At 41.2% G+C, this 18847-nt stretch overlaps 1 protein-coding gene across 6 annotated transcripts in view; it reads left to right on the top strand.

Annotated features, from left to right (window-relative positions):
* TMEM245 (transmembrane protein 245) overlaps window positions 1-18847 on the top strand; it is a 101076-nt gene that overhangs the window by 73589 nt on the left and 8640 nt on the right. For all 6 annotated transcript variants that reach the window (XM_027615242.2, XM_027615247.2, XM_027615245.2 and 3 more), the window contains 3 exons: window positions 7366-7466; window positions 8843-9017; window positions 10327-10521. In XM_027615242.2, the coding sequence (XP_027471043.1) occupies window positions 7366-7466; window positions 8843-9017; window positions 10327-10521 (471 nt within the window). The remainder of the gene's footprint in view (window positions 1-7365; window positions 7467-8842; window positions 9018-10326; window positions 10522-18847) is intronic.

Below are 18847 nucleotides of genomic sequence, written 5' to 3' on the forward strand. Positions count from 1 at the left end.
ATTCCATGCTGAGTGGGAAGCCCTATGCAGGGCTCAAGCCCACGACCCCAAGATCATGACCTGAGCCAAAATCAAAGAGACAAGACACTCAACCGACTGAGCCACCCAGGTGCCCTTAACCAGGCATCTGAAACTAGTTCAAGTCCCTGGTGCAGAGGAGTTAGATATATAGTTCACACCTGAACAATGTGGGGGTTAGGGGATATCAACTCCCTGCACTGCCAAAAATTTGTGTATGACTTTTGACTCCCCAGAAACTTAACTACTATAACTTCCTGTTGATCAGAAGCCTTACCGATAACATAAACAGTCAGTTAACACATACTTGTTTTATACTGTATTCTTACAGTATAGTAACCCAGAGAAAAGAAAATGTTACTAAGAAATCATAAGGAAGAGAAGATATATACCAGATTGAAAAATATCCCCATATAAGTGGATCCACATAGTTCAAACCCGTGTTGTTTAAGGATCAACCATGTAGTTGTGTAAACGACGCATGGACACACACCTTTAGTGCCATATAGTATAAATCCACAATAGTTTTTATTAGGGGAAAACTTAGACAATAACTGCTTGTGAATGAACTTGGAATTTTTATTCACAGAGAGGTGTGCTTAGGTGGGGCCTGACTGAATTGGATGCGCTGGAGCCCACCTTCTAGTTGAGAAACCCTGCCCTTTATGGGTCTGCATATAGCATGGGGCAAGGGAACATCTATAGGACTATCTAACAGTGGAAGGTTTCTGAATGAGGCTGTGGCCTTCTTAGAAAGGGGGAGCTTCCAGCTCTGTGGCTGGTATCAGTCTCATCCCTTGAGCTAAATCAGACTTGTTGCACCAGCTTGACTGAGCTACCAAAAGAGGGAAAGGGCATCCAGCGTCTTCTGAATTTGATTCTCTTAAACTGCTGAGTGTTAGGAAAGCCTGGAGATGTAGTTGGAGAACAATGTCAATGATCTTTGAAGAATCACTGAAAAAAGAGGTCCCAGAAGACTGGGCACAGGCAAACACCCTATTCAAGAGAGAGGACTGAAGTAGACAGTAGAGGAAAACTAAATGTTACATGCATATTAACCTGGTGAGCTTGATGCAGGCTTTCCATGAATTTCTATAGTAGATGCTTGATCATATGGTTGTGAACAGTTATAAAGGGAAGGGTAACTTCCAATGGCACCATGCGTTCATGCAGCACAAGTCATATGTAACCACCCTTAGAAAATGCTGCAAGTCAGAGCTTTTGTGATTTTTGCAGATTTTTTTTTAATTTTATTTTGATGAAGTTTATCATAGTGTCTTTCTTTGATGACAAGATAGGACAATGCTCACTGAATTTGAGTATCCAAAAGTGTTAATTAATGGGTTGATATCGATGAGTGAATGATGATTATAAGGAATACTCTTTGCATTGATTAAACTAGTGATTTCTGGTAACCCATTCAAACTGTATTGTGCATGCCATTAATTATGTGCCAGATAAAGTTGTATTTGATTTGATTATGAGAATGAACAATTCCTAGCAGTCTCTGAATTTTAGGTTCCAAAGAACCTGAGAGATGAGTGATTATATACACTGTATTTTGGGTTTTTGCTTATGTAGCTTCATCAGTACCTTACAATTTAAAATCATTAATCTAAGACTTTGTGGTATGCTGCTTCTATTCCCAGCTTTGCCATACCCCGTATCTCTTTAGGACACAGCAAAAATTGGTATACTTTCAAAAACTGCAAGGAGAAAAAAGAAAGTTACTATGTGCATTATCTTTAGCCTTACTAAAATGCTAATTGGTAGTAATGACACAATTCTCTAATAGCACCAACTTAATTGCGTGCTAACTGTGCACCAGTCACTAAGCTTATCACTTTAGTTGCATTATTAATCTTCATAATAACATTAGGAAGTGAATGCTTGTCTCTGTTATCTCTGTTTTACAATGAAGGAAAGCGAAGCTCAGAGAGGTTTTACAGTTTTGAAGATCATGCCGCTAATCAGTGACAGAACTGGGATTCCAGAGCAGTTGGTGACAGACCAGAGCTCTTTCAGGTCTTTCAGGTCTTGTGAATTTCTGTATTCTTGCTGCCCAATCCACATCCTGTTCGCCTTCATTAACATTTCTCATGTATTCCCTCATTCTTGACTGTTGGCTTCCTCACCGCCACTCCTTTCGTTTCATTCATTACCTCTCGGAGTCTCGTAACTTCTGGGCTCATGACCTCCAGTTCTGTCCCTTCTTTCATTCATCCTCTACCTGACATTTGCTGAGTACCCGCTGTGCGCCAAGCACTGAGTTACACGCTTTGCATATATTATTTCATCGATTTCCTCTTGGGTCCCCTCATTCATCCAAGATAGAGACCTCTGGTCAGATATCAAGAGAATCTTTTAAACTGGGAGTGTAGTTCAGTTTTTTAAAAAATGAAGGGAAAAAATAGGCTCAAAATAAGGGCCTGAGTTCTTCCAAGTAAAAAGGCAATAACAAAATTGTTGGATCTGTACTAGATCAATCTGGTGTACTGACTCCCAATCCAGGCACCTGACTCACTCATTTGGTGCCGCAGTGGTTCATAGAACTCTCCATAGAGTTGTGCCAGCAAGGCATGGATGCACACACTGTGGGTACTGTGTGTGCCTTGTCACATCTCTCATTGCTCCTCTTTCCCATCCTCATGTTCTACCTCTATTTTCCAGAACATTTCACTCTAATAGGGTGAATAGGACCCCATTTTGTCCCAGGAGGGGTATACTCTGCCCCAGTCCCCTTTGGAAGTGGGCAGCTAGAATAGCCACTATGAAAAATGGCCCTGGCCAGAACCAGATGCAGGTGTCATGCGGCTGCTCAGGCTTCTGTAGGTGGTGTCTTGGCTTTGAGGACCATTAAGTACGTGTTTGGTCTGCAGGTGAATATCTTAGTAATATTTGATAGGAATCTGGATACCAAAAATACATCTTTATCCAACATTTTGACCTTTAGTGAGTTGGGTGTCTTGACTGGGAGTTAATGCATCAGATCGATCTAGTACGCAGATTCAACAGTGTCCAGAAAGAGTTTTCTTGCCTTTTAACTGTAAATAGCTCAGCACCACCCTCCCCGGCCTCTGCCCTCAGTTTGAGCTTTCTTCTTCTTCTTCCTTTTTCTTCTTCTTCTTTTTCTTTTTTTTAAAGAGACGTGCATATGCACCTTCAGTTTAACAGATTTATCTGATTTTTGACCGGGACTCTGTGTTTTGGAGGAATGAGGGGACCCAACAAGGAGTCAGTGGAACCACACAGGCAAAGCATGTTAACAGTGCTTGGCACGTAGTGGGTTGTATTAGTTTCTGATTATGGCTATGACATGACCATAAGCTTATTGGCTTAAATCACATAGATTTTTTTTTTTTTTATCTGACATTTCTGGAGGTCAGAAGTCCTAAAATTAGGGTGTCAGCAGGGCTGTGTTCTTTCTGGAAGGTTTAGGGGACAGTCTGTTTCCTTGCCCTTTCCAGCTTCTGGAGGCTGCCTGTATTCCTTGGCTCATAGTCCTCTCTCCATGTTCAAAGCCAGCAGTGTAGCATTTTCAAATGTCTCTTTCTCTCTGACCTCTGCTTTTGTCCTCATATCTTCTCTAACTCAGACTCTCCTGCTTTCCTCTTTTATAAATTGTTTTTATTGAGGTAAAATTCATATACATGAAATTCACCATTTTAACCTTTTTTAAGCATACAGTTCAGTGGTTTTAGTATATTCACAATTTGTGCATCACAGCCACCTTCTTATAAGGACTTCTGTGATTACATTGGGCCTACCCAGTAATCCAGGATAATCTCCCTAATCCCAGAATGCTTAGCTTAATCCCATCCGCAAAGTCCCACGTAAGGTAACATATTCACAGGGCCTGGGCATTAGGATGCAGATATTTTTATGGGGCTGTATTCAGCCTACCACACGGGTACTTAGCAAACGTTAGTGTCTCTTGAACTTACCTTCTCAATTCAGATACACTAAACTGTTGTACTACAACTTTCTAGAGTTTTCATCATCAGAATCCTCTGAGCATTAATGAAGTATACTGTTCTCAAGAAATAGAACTACAGTAGCTCTGGTAATAGCTCCTGTTTATTGGGCACCCAGCATGCACTGGGTCAGTTAGGAGGGGATTTGGATGCATTGCCATTTAGCTTTTCATGAGGTTGAATTGCTCTTTCTGCCAGTATTCACCCTCACAATACCGTAAGTATGAAATTTAGCCTCACACCTTGAAGAGATGTGGTGTAATATAGCAGGCAGGGACTTCTGGCTGATCGTCCATGGACTGTACGTTTTCTTTGAATTGAGAAATCAAGGGAATTGCTAGTGTTTCTTACAGAATTAAAACATACCACATGACCCAGCATCTCCATTTCTAGGTACATACTGAGAAGCAGTGAAAGCAAATGTCCATGCAAAGACTAGTGCTCGAATGTTCAGAGCAACATTATTCACAATAGCTCCAAACCGGAAACAGCCCAAATGGCCATCAGCTGGTGATTGGATAAACAAATTGTGGCATATCCAAATAATGGAATACTACTCAGCAATTAAAGAGCAACAGACTGCTGATGATAATGGGAGTGAATCTGAAAATACGGTAGTAGTTTGAAGAAACCAAACACAAAAGCTATATAATGAAGATGTGAATGTCTTTGACACTACTGAACTGTACAGTTAAAAATGGTTAAATGGCAAATTTCTTGGTATGTATATATTACCACAGTTTTTTAAAAAGCTACATAGTGTATGATTCTGTTCATATGAAATTCTGGAAAAGGCAAAACCATAGTGACCATAGTGACATAGAGCATACCTAATTGGTGTCAGAGATCAGGGTTCAGGGGGGGATAGACTATCCCGGGGCATAACATTTTAGGGTGATAGAAATGTTCTACATCTTGGCTGTAATGGTGGTTCTGCACCTGTATACATTTGCCAAAACTTACTGAATTAATACACGTAAAGATGAGTTTTATTGTTTATAAATTCTAGTTCAGTAAAGCCGATAAAAAGGAAAAAATGGCTAGGAATTTGATGGAGTTAAAAAAAAATTCTGTCTCCTAGTAAATTGTTAGGGGATTTGTCTTTCTGTTCTATAAAGCCTGTGTACCAGATCCTAAACAATAAGATCGAGGGGAATGCATTGCCTTTTCATCCCTCATTGGGTTACATGAACATGTTTAGTAACTGTAAACAGTATCTAATATGTTTAGGGTCCACAAAGTTACTTGAAAGTTGTCTTAATGAGAATGTTATCAACAGTCAATATTCCCAGAGGTAGAGGAAGGAAGACTGTGTGCTGTTTCCTACAAGTAGTCCTTTTTGGATTGAGTTTTGCCTACTTGCCACCCAGAGGGATGATTCAGTTGAGATATTTCGTTGTACCTTTGATATCAACTTCATTTTGGTGTAAAAATTTTTGAATAACAGGTTGGTAAAACATTTTGAATAACATAAGGTTGGTGAAAATATACCTTTTCTCATTGATCTTCCCAGTTCCCGTCAAATTCTGTACCTTTTTTAAAAAATCTATTTTATTCTTTATTTTTTTAAAGATTTTATTTATTTACTTAGAGAGAGGAGAGACAGCTAGAGAGAGCACAAGCGGGGAGGAGAGGGAGAAGCAGGCTCCCCACGAGCAGGGAGCCCGATGCGGGACTCGATCCCAGGACCCTGGGATCATGACCTGAGCTGAAGGCCGACGCTTAACTGACTGAGCCACCCCGGTGCCCCTCTACTTTTTTTTTTTTTTTTTTTAAGACGTTATTCTTACTAATCTCCCTGGGGTATTTGACCTTAATATCATCCCTTCTTTCTCAAAAGCTGCTCTCTCCTTTGGTCTCTGGGAATAGTACACTCTAGTGATTGTCTCCCAACTGCAAGTGTGATTTCATTATCTCTTTGGCTGGTGTATCTCTGTCCTTAGGTCCCTTATGGGAACACAGCCCATTGCCCCATTTTCTCTGGGTTTGTCCCTGGGATATCTTATCCTTTCCTGTGATTAGTCTCTTCTGGCACATCTCAAAGCTCTTGTCCCAAGTTCTCCATCAACTTTGTCTTTTACTTCCAGCTACCTCCAGGGCTCACCATCCTTATTTCTTACCATTGCCCAAACTAAATATATTCCCCTCTCTTCCATGTCCTCTCTCATTTGGGGCTTTTCCATGCCCTTGAGACACTGCTGTTCTTTTCCCCTCAGGTTGAAAACCTGAAGCTCGGCTATTTTCCCTTTCCCCCCATCTCCTCTATTTACTGTTTGGGTATTTTCTGTTTCCTCTGGGCTCTCTCCCTTCCTTTCAGCCTTTTTGATACCACTTTAATCTGTATCTTTATTGTCAGAGGTCACATGGCAGCTCTACATTCTCGAGTGAAAGCTGCTGGTCAGCATGACAAAGGAGGTTTGACAATTTAGGGAGCCCTGTGTCACCAAGTCCATGTGTCAGAACCCTAGTAAATGACCAAATCTCTAGGTTCTGGAGCTTGACTTTCCTCTTACAGTCTATCTCTTGGGATGCTTTGGAAAAGCTCGGTGTTTCCTTTTGTGTGTCCAGTGTCCCCTTTGCTGCTATAGCCTCTGATTTTTTAATGACAGACAGCTTTTCCTTCCCTCATGAGTATATGCCCATGCTTCCTCTGTGCCCCACAGAATCCTGGGTTTTGTAATTTTGTGATACCTCTGGGATAACTTAAGGTTTGCTGCCTTTGTGCTCTCTTTGAGCGGTTCCTAATTTCTCCTCCTGACACAATAGTGCCTTAATCTTCCAACTGAAAACCAAAGCTGAAGCACCTGACATTGCAGATTTTCATGTACTTCATTCCTACTAATCACCAATTATGTGGGTCTGTTTTTATCCGTTTTGTATTTTCCTCTCTGATTTTACTTGGGAGGTAATAAGATTTTTTTTTTCATAAATTCTCTCCAAATGACCTGCATTTTTTGACAGCATTTGTAGAAGTGTCTTTGTAGGCTTGGTTGCAGAGTTGAAGGAACATGGGAAAATTTTGTAAATAAGACCCATGAAGTACAAGTTATATTATCCTGCACCTGTTCTTCCCAAAGAGGAGAGCTGGCCACAGCCTGTATTTCTTAAAATCTAACTGCATCCTCAGAAATAAGATAGTCATGCTTAATTTTTTTTCCATTTATTTTGGTGGTGAAGGATATGCTTCAGAAGTGAAAAGTTGATGAGTTATTTCAGTGAATAGGCTATTTTAAGGTGTTACATTTCAGTTATTTTTTTCATCAGAGAAATTTAGTAAACATGAAGCCAGAGACCTGGAAATACTGATTTTTCTGAATCACAATGTGATGCTGTTGTGTTTATTTACCTTCCCTTTTATCTTTGGGCATTCTAGAGGAGTGTTTGATGCTTCCCTCAAAATGGCTGGCTTCTATGGGTTGTACACATGGCTGACTCATACCATATTTGGCATCAATATTGTCTTCATCCCATCAGGTAACAATAGTATCATAACTTCCCCTGTCCTCTGTTTAAAGAAAATTAAGCCGTTTTCTGTACATTGGGAAATGTCATCTTCCTCAAGCTTAAAATACTAAATTTTAGACATCTAATCTAGTTCAGAATAGGAGCAGAAGTGTGATTTGTAATGTGTATTTATGCAGTATTTCCAGTAGCTCGAACGATAACCCAGCACATAGAAAGCAGTGCATAAGTATTTGTTAAATGAGTGAATGTCCTAGCACTTAGCACAACACCTAGTATATGCATACTTGGCACTCAGTAAATGTTTTAATTGAACTGATTGGTAGGGAGCAATGAGTTGGTCAAATAGCTTTGTCCCACGAAGGATACCGTCCCAGGGGCAAGATGAATGAGCTGTCTCCATACCCCTTAGGATCAATTCCATACACTCATTCCATAAGCACCAGAAAGGTTCAAAACCACCCTTTACTTTTCCTCTACATTATCTCTGCTCCTCTCTTTCCACTTTTCCTTCCTTTATTTCTGTGGTTGCTTGTCTTCCCAAATATATCCGCCTTCCACATTTACCCTCTACCACCATTTTTCCCCTTTTGGTCCACACTCCCTTTCTTCCTTACATTCCCAAGTTCATCATGTTCTTTCCTACTTCGCTGTCCACTAAGCCACCCTCTGATGTGCAAGCAGCCTGAGAGCACATGGTGGTCGTTGTTTCATAACGACCTTGTGAGGCAGGCAGGGTCGGTGGGGTTGCTGTCGTAGAGATGAGAAACCAGACATTTTCCAAGGTCACATACCTGGCAGGACCAGAACTAGATCCACGTCTGCTTGACTCTTAGTCTGGAGGGGAGCCAGAGGAGAGAGCGAACATGCTGCTCTGGAAGGGGATGAGCTTGAAGTGAGGGCCTTCGGCGAGTAGGACTTTTGGTTTTGTTTTCGTTTAAACTACATTTCATTTTTATTAGAAAGAAACAAGGTGAAGGGTTTACATTCATCTCTGAGGTTTAGAAACTAACTTCTAATTTGGCTTTAGACTCAGTATAAATTTGACCAATGCTTTACTGTTGCATTATAGGACTGTACATTATTTAACCATTGATTCAAAATAACAACTATGGGACACTAGAATTTTGTTGCTTAAGAAGAGATTCATGGAAAAAAAAGAGATGCATGAAGTAGACACATACTTTAGAAAGATTTTCAGCATCAGCTTTTGAGATATATATCAGACCTTCATTTAACTAGCAAATTCAGTTAAACGGGGCATTATCATGCACTGAGTTTGTGTTTAACTTGTTTTGGTGTAATTGTTTAAGTAGGAGGAGCTAGTGCTTAGGTTCTGCTGTTATTGTTTTAATGGTGATGTTAAGTTGCTTTTCTTTTAATCTTAGCTTTAGCAGCAATCCTGGGAGCGGTACCATTTCTGGGGACATACTGGGCAGCAGTACCTGCAGTTCTAGACCTGTGGCTTACACAAGGCTTAGGGTGCAAAGCCATCTTATTGTTGGTTTTTCATCTCTTGCCAACATACTTTGTAGATACTGCCATCTATTCGGATATATCAGGGTAAGTATCCACAGAACTGCTCAAGTTGCTGGTGAATCACATCCAGGGATTTATGTGGCCTTGTTAAAGGAAGGTTTTGTTTTGTTTTCCCTTTTGGGGATGGGAAAAGGGACAGGTGGTAGGATTTTTCAGTGAAGTGGTCTTTTGTGATCCCACTGATACAATCAGATTTTAATGTAATATAATTAATACTGTTTGCAAGGTATGCTATTTTGTTGTCTGAGTATTTACAATATATGAGACTCTGTGTTAACACAAAATTGTGAATAATTTCTGTTTTAGTGATACTTAAGCTAGGAAAGAAATATTACTAGATGTACATAAAACATTTTAAGTACAGTAATGAGTGGTTGTTTTTAGAACTTCTTTGCTTTTGGAAAAAAAACATTCAGTTCTACGTCTGAGGTTTTCCATGTGAAATCAAATCTCATCAAATTAATGTCTGATAAGCAGAGAGCTCTCTTAAGATATTTTTTTGGAGTGAGGAAGATAGATTATGAATATAATGTATTAGTTTCCTAAAGACTACCTCACCTTACTTACTTATTGAACTGTAACATAGTACAGAACATTATTCCAGAGTTATCTGCCCCACACTAAATTGTTCCAGTCACCTGTGTTTGCAAACTAGAAATAGAACATACCTTCTTGCCCAGGCCCTCTTATGTTAGTGGCTGTTTGTTATTGTTATCACTGTGCGGTGCTGCTCTAACCTCTTAGGGGATTCGGGTTATGTAAGTGATCCTGTGATAAGCTGGAGGGCGATTACGATTCTCTTGTGAGATAGAAATCTTGGGCTTTGTGACGGATAGTTTCCTCATGAGGCCCTTTATCATTACCCGTGTGGTGTTGCCGCAAGTCTAACCTATGAATAACATGGATGCTATTGTATTGCTTTATAAAAAGCATAATTATTTGAATTATATCCTAAATTGTGCCCATTTAACTATTCTTGTTGGAAGTAAACTTGACATGTGACTTTTGTAACCAGTCAGCCAACACTAACCAAGGTCAGGCATCAATGTAACGGGTGTAGGATATCTGTTAATAGTCTGACTTCACTCCCTCCATTGATGGACTTTATAAAAGGCAGATGTTGTATGTGTTCCACAGGTAAAAAATGCTTGCATCTCAGTGTTATTACAACCAACGTTGTTATCTGCACTGAGGTGATCTAAAGAAAGCTGGTCATGCAATCAAAGGCCTGGTGTGTTAGGAATGAACATAGTGTTAGAGATGTGTTTCAGATTTACTCCAGGGTTTATGTTTGTTAAAAGCCATGAGCTAATCTGTATGTTCTTTCTTCCAGAGGTGGGCATCCTTACTTGACAGGCTTGGCAGTGGCTGGCGGGGCGTACTACTTAGGCCTGGAAGGAGCAATCATTGGGCCCATACTTCTCTGCATACTCGTGGTCGCTTCTAATATCTATAGTGCCATGCTAGTGAGTCCCACGAATTCAGTGCCCACGCCAAACCAGACCCCGTGGCCTGCTCAGACTCAGCGGTGAGTTAAAGCAGAATGACCATGAACTCTGTGTGTGAAATTGAACTATCCCATGATTTATTTTTTTACATGAATGGTCTGTCAGGATACAGGTAAATTTCAGTGTACACGCTCTGCTAAAGATTGTAGAAGACTCTGTAGAAACCATTTGTTTGTAGATGTTTGGGTTTCAGATACCAGGAAATTTTAAAAACTAAATTGGGACACAATTGTTCATGTCATGAAAGACCAAAAAAAAGATTTAAAAAACACTTGGGGACATGGTGTACCAGATTCAAGGGGGGGGTCAGGGTATAGGACAGTCAAATGCAGTGCGGGAATCAGCGGACGGTCCAGGATCAGGGGTGGGGGGAACCGACAAAGAACATTTATGGAACAGTTGGAGAAATCTGAATATGGGCTATGTATTAGATAGTGTTTTTATATCAGTGTTAAATTTCCTAGGCATGGTAATGATACCTTGGTTGTATAGCAGAATATCCTTTAGGGGTAAGATGTCAAGATGTCTGCAACTTATTTTCAAAGAGGTTAGCCAAAACTAATAGAGGGGGAAGTGACTAATAGCAACATACTAATAATTGTTGAGTCTAGATGAATGACATATGGTTAATTGCACTAGTCTTTCAGTTTTTCTGTAGCTTTATACTTTTTCAAAGTAAAAAGTTGGGAAAAAAATTTTGAGTATGCCAGTATGGAGTTATAACTTATTTTGCAAGTACAGACAGACAATTCATAATTGCTGTCATCTGCTATCACCAACAGTTCATAAAATAAATAATAATGTAATATGAATTATAATTAAAAAGTTTTCCTTGATGGTGTCAAAATTTTACAAAGCTTTTTATTGAGGTTTATCTTTCATGTGCTGAGATGCACATCTTAAATATACAACAGATGGATTTTTTCAATACATATACCTATGTAAGCATCTCCTGTAGTAAGGTATAGAGTATTTCCATTACTCTAGAAGGCTTCCCCAGACACCTTCTCAGTCAGACCCCTTTTCTGCTAATAATCTGACCACTGTCACCTTAGATTGGCTTTGCCTGTTTTTGAACTTCACTTAACAGGAATCCTATATAGCAGGTACTCCTGAGTCAGGCTCTTCTGCTCAGCATTGTGTCTGTGGCCTCCAGCCACACTGTTGCATGGACCAGTCATCCTTTTCTCATGCTGCCTAGTAGGCCAGTGCATGAGGCTACCACAGTTTATTCATTGCAGTGTTGATGGACATTTGTGTACCTGCCAGTTTTTTTTTTTTTTTTTTAAGATTTTATTTAAGAAAGAGAGCACAAGCAGGGGGAGGGGCAGAGGGAGAGGGAGAAGCAGGCTCCTTGCTGAGCAGGGAGCCCAAAGCGGTACTCCATCCCCGGCCCCTGGGATCATGACCTAAGCCAGAGGCAGACGCTTAACCGACTGAGCCACCCAGGCGTCCCCTACAGGCCAGTTTCTTGTACTACATGTCTTCTGGTGGACAGGAGTACTTAGTTTGAGTATGTACCAAGAAGTGGAATGGCTGGGTATACATCAGGTTTAACTTCGGAGGATACTACTTGTTAAACAGTTTTTCTTCATGATTGTACCAGAAATCACATGTTAACAACAGAAAGGTAAGATGGACTGTTAAGAATGAAAAAGTAAGAAGTCTCAGAATGAAGAATTTTAACTTTTCAGAGACTATATACTACATTGTCCTTATTATTCTCCACTGGAAAATAATTTTTCCTGCCATTGGGTCTTCTAGTGTAATCAAGGAGTCATTAACGAGTTGATTCTGAAAATGTATTTACTGAAACTATTTTATGTTTTTCTTTAAAATTCTTTAGAAACATGTTTCTGCTTGTTTTGTGTAAATGTTGTACTTTGTGAAGAAAGACATGGTCCTTTAACTCAGAACAAGTCGAATACAGTTTCTGAGTTAGACCCACTTGGTTAGAGGGCCATTTTAGCTAATGCAAGGCACTTAACTTGATGGCAGGGAAAAATCCGTTTCCTTAAAAATAATAAAAGGAGAGGCACTTAGGTAGCTTTAACAAAAGCTTCACCATTTTGAAGGTGGTGACCCTATGATTTCTGCCTTTACCTCTTAAAGGCAGGTATGTGGGTATCTGAGAAACCAATGAACAGTTACTTGAAAGCAATAAAGAGCACTTGATAACTGGATACCCTACTCTTTGGGGATCCATACAAGAAACCAAAAGAAAATTGGTTGATCAATATTTTGCTGTTATTTTAGAAAAAAACTTTTAATGATTCCAGGTTAGTAAATCAGGAATTGGTTTTTAACTAACATGAATTCTTCCAGAGGCAAATGACCCTTTCCCCCTTCTCTGAAGGGGGAACTAACATTCTCTGAAGGTAAAATATTATGAATTAGGTGGCAGGGGAGTTAAAAAATTTAATGTGAGGGCTTTTACGGTCTTCATCTTTTTTTTTCCCTTAGAACTTATGTATGCATGTGTTTGAAAAGGGCAAAAATTTCTACAAAGCTTATTGTGAAAACTATCCTTTGCTTTCCCCTTGTCTCTCCTTTTCTGCTCTGGGGAGTCACTTTCTTTCTCTCTTTTTTTTGTTGAGAAAGAGATTGAGCATGGGATGGGGGGTGAGGAGCAGAGGGAGAAGCAGACTCCCCACTAAGCATGGAGCCTGACGTGGGGCTTGATCCCAGGACCCTGGGATCATGACCTGAGCCAAAGGCAGCTGCTTAACCAACTGAACCACCCAGGTGCCCCTGAGAGGAACCACTTTTTGACTCTAATTTTACTTTTACCTCCATTTCTTGAAATAGCATGTTTATTTCTTGATTTTTTTTTCATGAAAAGGCATTATCTATTTACTTCCCAGTTGGAAGGTGAGAAATGAGCTCTTTCCTACCCACCTCCCATTATTGAACTGTGATAGCGGTTAGATCAGTTTTTGGCACTTACATTATTATGACTTTCTAAATTATATTCCTATTTGAGCCTTCTTGTATATTGTGTCTGTATTTCCTTACTTTATACGGCTTTTTACTTTCCTTTGAGTTATAAAGATACTGTTTTTTGTTGTATGTGAGTACTTATAATTAGCCTCAAGCTATGCACCAGGTGTTCACATCTCCTCTTGCTCAGTATGCTCAGTTGTATCAACTGAGCATATCTTCCTGATGAAGTCTCTGCTAGAGTCCTGATCTGCTCCAGTGGTTGCTGGCTGCCCTTTTGCCCGCTGTTCAGCTGTCATTCCTTCAGCTCTCCCCTGTGTTGGAATTCTCACTTCCTATATCATTCCCCATATCATTTTCTTTCTTGATTTATTCCCTTTTTGTTGGAGCACAATCTCCTATAGATTTTTGGGAAAGAATGCATGGGGAATGAATTTTGGGAGGATGATGCATGTCTGAAGAGGCTTTTCCTAAAGTCATACTTAATCAATAGCTTGCTTGGGCACCTGGGTGGCTCAGTTGGTTAAGTGACTGCCTTCGGCTCAGGTCATGATGGAGTCTTGGGATCGAGTCCCGCATCGGGCTCACTGCTCAGCGGGGAGTCTGCTTCTCCCTCAGACCCTCCCCCCATCAGGTGCTCTCTCTCTCTCTCTCTCTCTCTCTCTCATTCTCGCTCTCTCAAATAAATAAGTAAATAAAATCTTTAAAAAAAAATCAATAGCTTGCCTGGATACAGAATTTTTTTTCTGAGATCTTATTTATTTGAGCGAGAGAGAGAGAGAGCGTGCGCATGAGCAGGAGAAGGGGCAGAGGAGGGAGAAGCAGACTCCCCCTGAGCAAGGAGCCTGACAAGGAGCTTGATCCTAGGACCCCGGGATCAATACCTGAACCAAAGGCAGATGCTTACTGACTGAGCCACCCAGGCGCCCCTGGGTAGAGAATTTTATGTTTGAAAATTTTTACCTTTAGACTTTCTTTATTTCTTCATTCTCTTCTTGTTTCCATGCTTGTTAAAAGTCTGAAGCTGTTCTGATTCCTGAGTCTTCATAATTTAACTGTTTGAAAACCAATAGAATCTTCTTTGTTTTACTTTTTTTTTGTTGTTATTCTAATTGATACTTGATAAGACCTTTAAAACTGGAAACTTATGTTCTGCAGTTCTAAGTTTTTCTTGAATTATTTCATTTTTATGATTTCCTTCTCACCTTTCAGAAACTTAGTTTGATGTTGAGTCTCATACACTGGTCATCTTATTTTCTTATCTCTGCAGTTTTTCCATTTCTGATTTTTTGCCTCCGTTTTCTGGGTGAATTTTTCAACTTTATTTTCCAAACCTTCCACAGAGATTTCCATTTTTACCACATTTTTTTTCAGTCTGGTTTATCAAGGTGTTATTTACATAAATAAAATCTACCTTTAAAAAAAATAAAATCTACCTTTTTAGCATTCAGGAAGTTATTAGTTTTCTGTGATGCATAACAAATTAGCCCTGACTTAGTGGCTTTCAAACAACATGCATTTATTCTGTCCAAGTTTCCGTGGGCCGGGAGTCCAGGCACCGTGTAGCTGGATCTTCTGGCTTTGGTTCTGACAAGGCTGCAGTCATGGTGTCAGCTGGAGCTGGGGTTTCCTCTGCGGCTTGGATTCTAAGCTTGCCTTGTGTCGGCAGGATTCATTTTCCTGCAGTAGTGGAACTGAGGCTGACAGCTGGAGGTGGCCCCTCTCCGTAGGCAGTTTCGTACCGTGGCTGTTGGTTCTTCAAGGCCAGCAGAAGAGCAGTTTTCTGACTTTGGTTTCTGACCACTCAGACCCCTTTTAAAGGGCTTGCCTGACTAGGCTCGGTCTACCCAGTATGCTCCCTTTTGATTAATTTAAAGTCAACTGATTAGGGGCCTTAATTACATCTGCAAAATCCCTTCATCTTTGCCGTATTAACACAACATAATCACAGTATCATTTATCATATATATTTGGCTGTTGGTTCCTATTAAGAGTAGACATTCACTCAGGAGCTGTGGGTGGGTTATTGTATGTGTTACCATGATAGAATCTGGCAGAGCCATTGTCTTGTGCAATCCTTGGTTGCATCCTTTTTGATTCCCCATTTGGACTGGTAAACCCCTCTGAGAAAGATCTTAATAATCTCTGGCCTAGAGGTTGGTGGCCCAGGGGCCGGCATTCTGGGAGCCAAGAGAGGGAAAGGGACAGACGGTGTTCAAGATGTAAGTATTCATGCAGTCTCCCAGTGTCAGTGTTACCCCCACCCTCATCTCTGCCTCTTGTCCCCTGCTCCAGAGACTTTTTGTTTTACCTTCTTTCCTGGGGGAGAAAACTCTTAACTTTCTGCGATGACAGGGGCAGTTGCTTGGCCAGGTGGAGGTGGGCGAGGTTATTGAGCAGTGGAGGCGTACTGCTTTTTAAGTAGATTTTAAAGCAGTCCTTCAGCAGTTAGTACCACCTTCACCCCAGTTCCAGAGTTTACTTGCTGTTACCAGTGTCACCAGTTCCTGAGCCCTCGTGGGGATTTTACTGAAGAAATCAAATTGTTTTCTGGCGTTTTCCACTACTGGCCTAGGATGAGCTTTTTAGGGTATGCTGGGTCAGAGCAGTTGTCCCATCTGCCTTCCACCTTCTAGAAGTTTATGGCTCTTACCTCTTACATTCTCTCTCCCTGCCCTCCTTTTCAAGTAAGTTTATGCCTTCAAAAAAAATACTTTCACTGGCATTTTAATGGGATTTTGAAAGGGCTCGAAGGAAGCGTGTGTTCAGTACCTCACCCTTCAGTGGGAACTCTGAACAAACACAACCTCTGGTGACATTTATTGGGGTGAAGTTCTGTGATAAAACTTTACGTGTGTTATTTTATTTGATCTGTCCAGTGTTTGCATATAGGTTAGGAACTGGAGGTTTCCATGTTTTATAGATGAGGGACTCATGGCTTAAAGAGGTTCCCTTGCCCACAGCCACACAGCTAAAAAGCAGGAGAGCCGGTGTGTTTCAACCAGTGATCTTTCTTTTCCTTCTTGAGCCATCCTCTTTCCTTCCACAAGAGCAGACGTCATCCTGTTACACTCAGGGAATGTTACGCTCCACTTCTGCGGGCCAGTTTGTGGTCATCCTTACTACTCCCCACCTCCTTGTTCACCGCCCTCACCAAGTGCTGTGCATTTGCCTCAGCATCTCGGAATCTCCAGGGCCATGCCCCTGGTCAGAGCTGGGCCCAGCTGCTGCATTTCTCACCTGGACTGCTGTGGTCATCTTAGTCTTCTAACGTCTCCCGCCCTCCACTTGGACAGTTCTCTCTTCCCTTCTCTGCACTGCAGCTGACATCTCTTCAAAATGCAGGCATATCTCATCGTGACCCTGGCTGACCAAAAATGGCCTCCCGTTGGTTTTAGGAGGGAGATCAAAATCCTTGACATGGTTGCGAGACCCTACCTGATCTGATCCTGAACCATTTCCTCTTGCTGTCTGAGCTGCTGCCATACAGGCTTTTTCTTGGGGCCTCAGACACACCAGGCTTGCTGCAGTGTGATAGCAGGGGGGGATGGTTGCATTTCTCTTTGCAGGTGCAGGCACTGGTAGCTACAAGTACACATCTGCAAGACTGTTTCTGTGAGCTACCGTCTACAGGAAAAACGAAGGAGGGAGGACCCCCTTCTCTGATTATCACTGTTGATAATGCTGTTTGCAGTATTTGATGGGGGTGAATGTCGTGGACACACCACAGTGTAAGGCTCCCAACTATTTTGGCCTTGATTCAGTCACCCGAGTGTATCACTTCCTCTGTTCTCCTTCAACGCTGGGGCTGTCTGGGAAGTGTGGGGAAAGGCAGAGACTCTCCTGTAGTCATGTGTCTTAGAGTACTTTCTTGATTTTTGTTTGTTTTTTTTTTTTTTTTGTTTTTTTTTTTTTTTAAGATTTTATTTATTTATTTGAGAGAGAGAATGAGATAGAGAGAGAGCACGAGAGGGGAAAGGGTCAGAGGGAGAAGCAGACTTCCCGCTGAGCGGGGAGCCCGATGCGGGACTCGATCCCGGGACTCCAGGATCACGACCTGAGCCGAAGGCAGTCGCTTAACCAACTGAGCCACCCAGGCGCCCACTTTCTTGATTTTTGGACAGGATATTCAGACTTGATTTGATGTACTTATTTCACTCCTCCCCAAAATTGAGCAGCAATCTCTGAATATTAAAGGTCAGCAAAACCTGCAAAGAGCAGGTAGCAAAGTAGCCCAGCAACTCCTCCAGGAATGTTGTTCCCTGCATTAAGGTTTTCCCCTGCCCTCTGTCACATCTTGACAGTACCAAGAGCGACAACTGGAATGTGGTTCTTTAGGAACTCAGCTTGCTCTTTCACTAGGAGGAGTTATCAGGAGCTCACTTCTGTTTTTAAGAAGCATTCTTTTAACCAGACTTTGAATATCTTTTATAATTTAATACCCAAAGTTAAATCAAAAGTGAGTGTTCTGTTACAAAAGAAATTGTTTAGTAATTAACCTAGGGTTTCACATATCCAGCTTTATAGAGCAAGAAGTTTTTTTTTTTTTCTCTGTCTTTGCAAAATGAGATAGGAGGGTGTTCTCCAAAAAACCTCACCACTGCTACAGACCTTCAGAATTTCGGCTGGAGTGCACTCCCCGTTTAGCCAGTTTGGACTAATGAGGGAGAAGAGAGAGGGCTGAAGGTGGGAAGTTTAAGTTGGCCCATCAGACTTCATGCCTACTTTCTGTCTACATCTGCAGACTCTTCTCTCTCTCTCTCTCTCTGCTGCCTGCCTTGTGTTTTATTTTCTAGCCATTGAACTTGTTTTAGTTCTCTGAAGTCAATTGTCATCTTTGCACACGTTTTCCCTCTTTATAAAGAACACTGCACCGTTGCCAGGCAAGGCTGGTACTGTAGCCTGTCCTCAAAGGACCCTTCTTCCGAGAAGCATTGCCAGAACTCTCTGGGCTAGGTGAGATGTGGCTGCTGTGTGGTCCCTCGCACCACAGCATCTTCCACTTACCTGTTGGAGCTTAATACACATTATAACTGTGTCGTTTTAATTAATCATCTTTCCCAGTAGTTGGTAAGCTTTCTGAAATTAGGAGCTGGGTCTCATCTGTTTACTACTCTTTTACCATTCCTAGCATGGTGTCCAGCACATAAAAAATGCTCAGTGAACATTTGATGAATTAATAGATTAGTGAAACCAGGAACAGTTCAGATAAAAAGATTTTTGCAATATCACCTTGAGGCTGATAAAAGAGAATGGGACATAATAAGCCCAGCCTTAGTGCTGTATTCCAGATTTGTCGGAAAGTAAGGGATGTGCCTAATAGTGATGACATGTACTCTATCACAAGATTGTGCACCTGTGTGCAAGGTGAGGGTTTGGAAATACACACTCAGCTATGCCAAGCCA

The sequence above is a fragment of the Zalophus californianus genome, chromosome 13, assembly GCF_009762305.2.
Source record: "Zalophus californianus isolate mZalCal1 chromosome 13, mZalCal1.pri.v2, whole genome shotgun sequence".
Classification (NCBI taxonomy): domain Eukaryota; kingdom Metazoa; phylum Chordata; class Mammalia; order Carnivora; family Otariidae; genus Zalophus; species Zalophus californianus.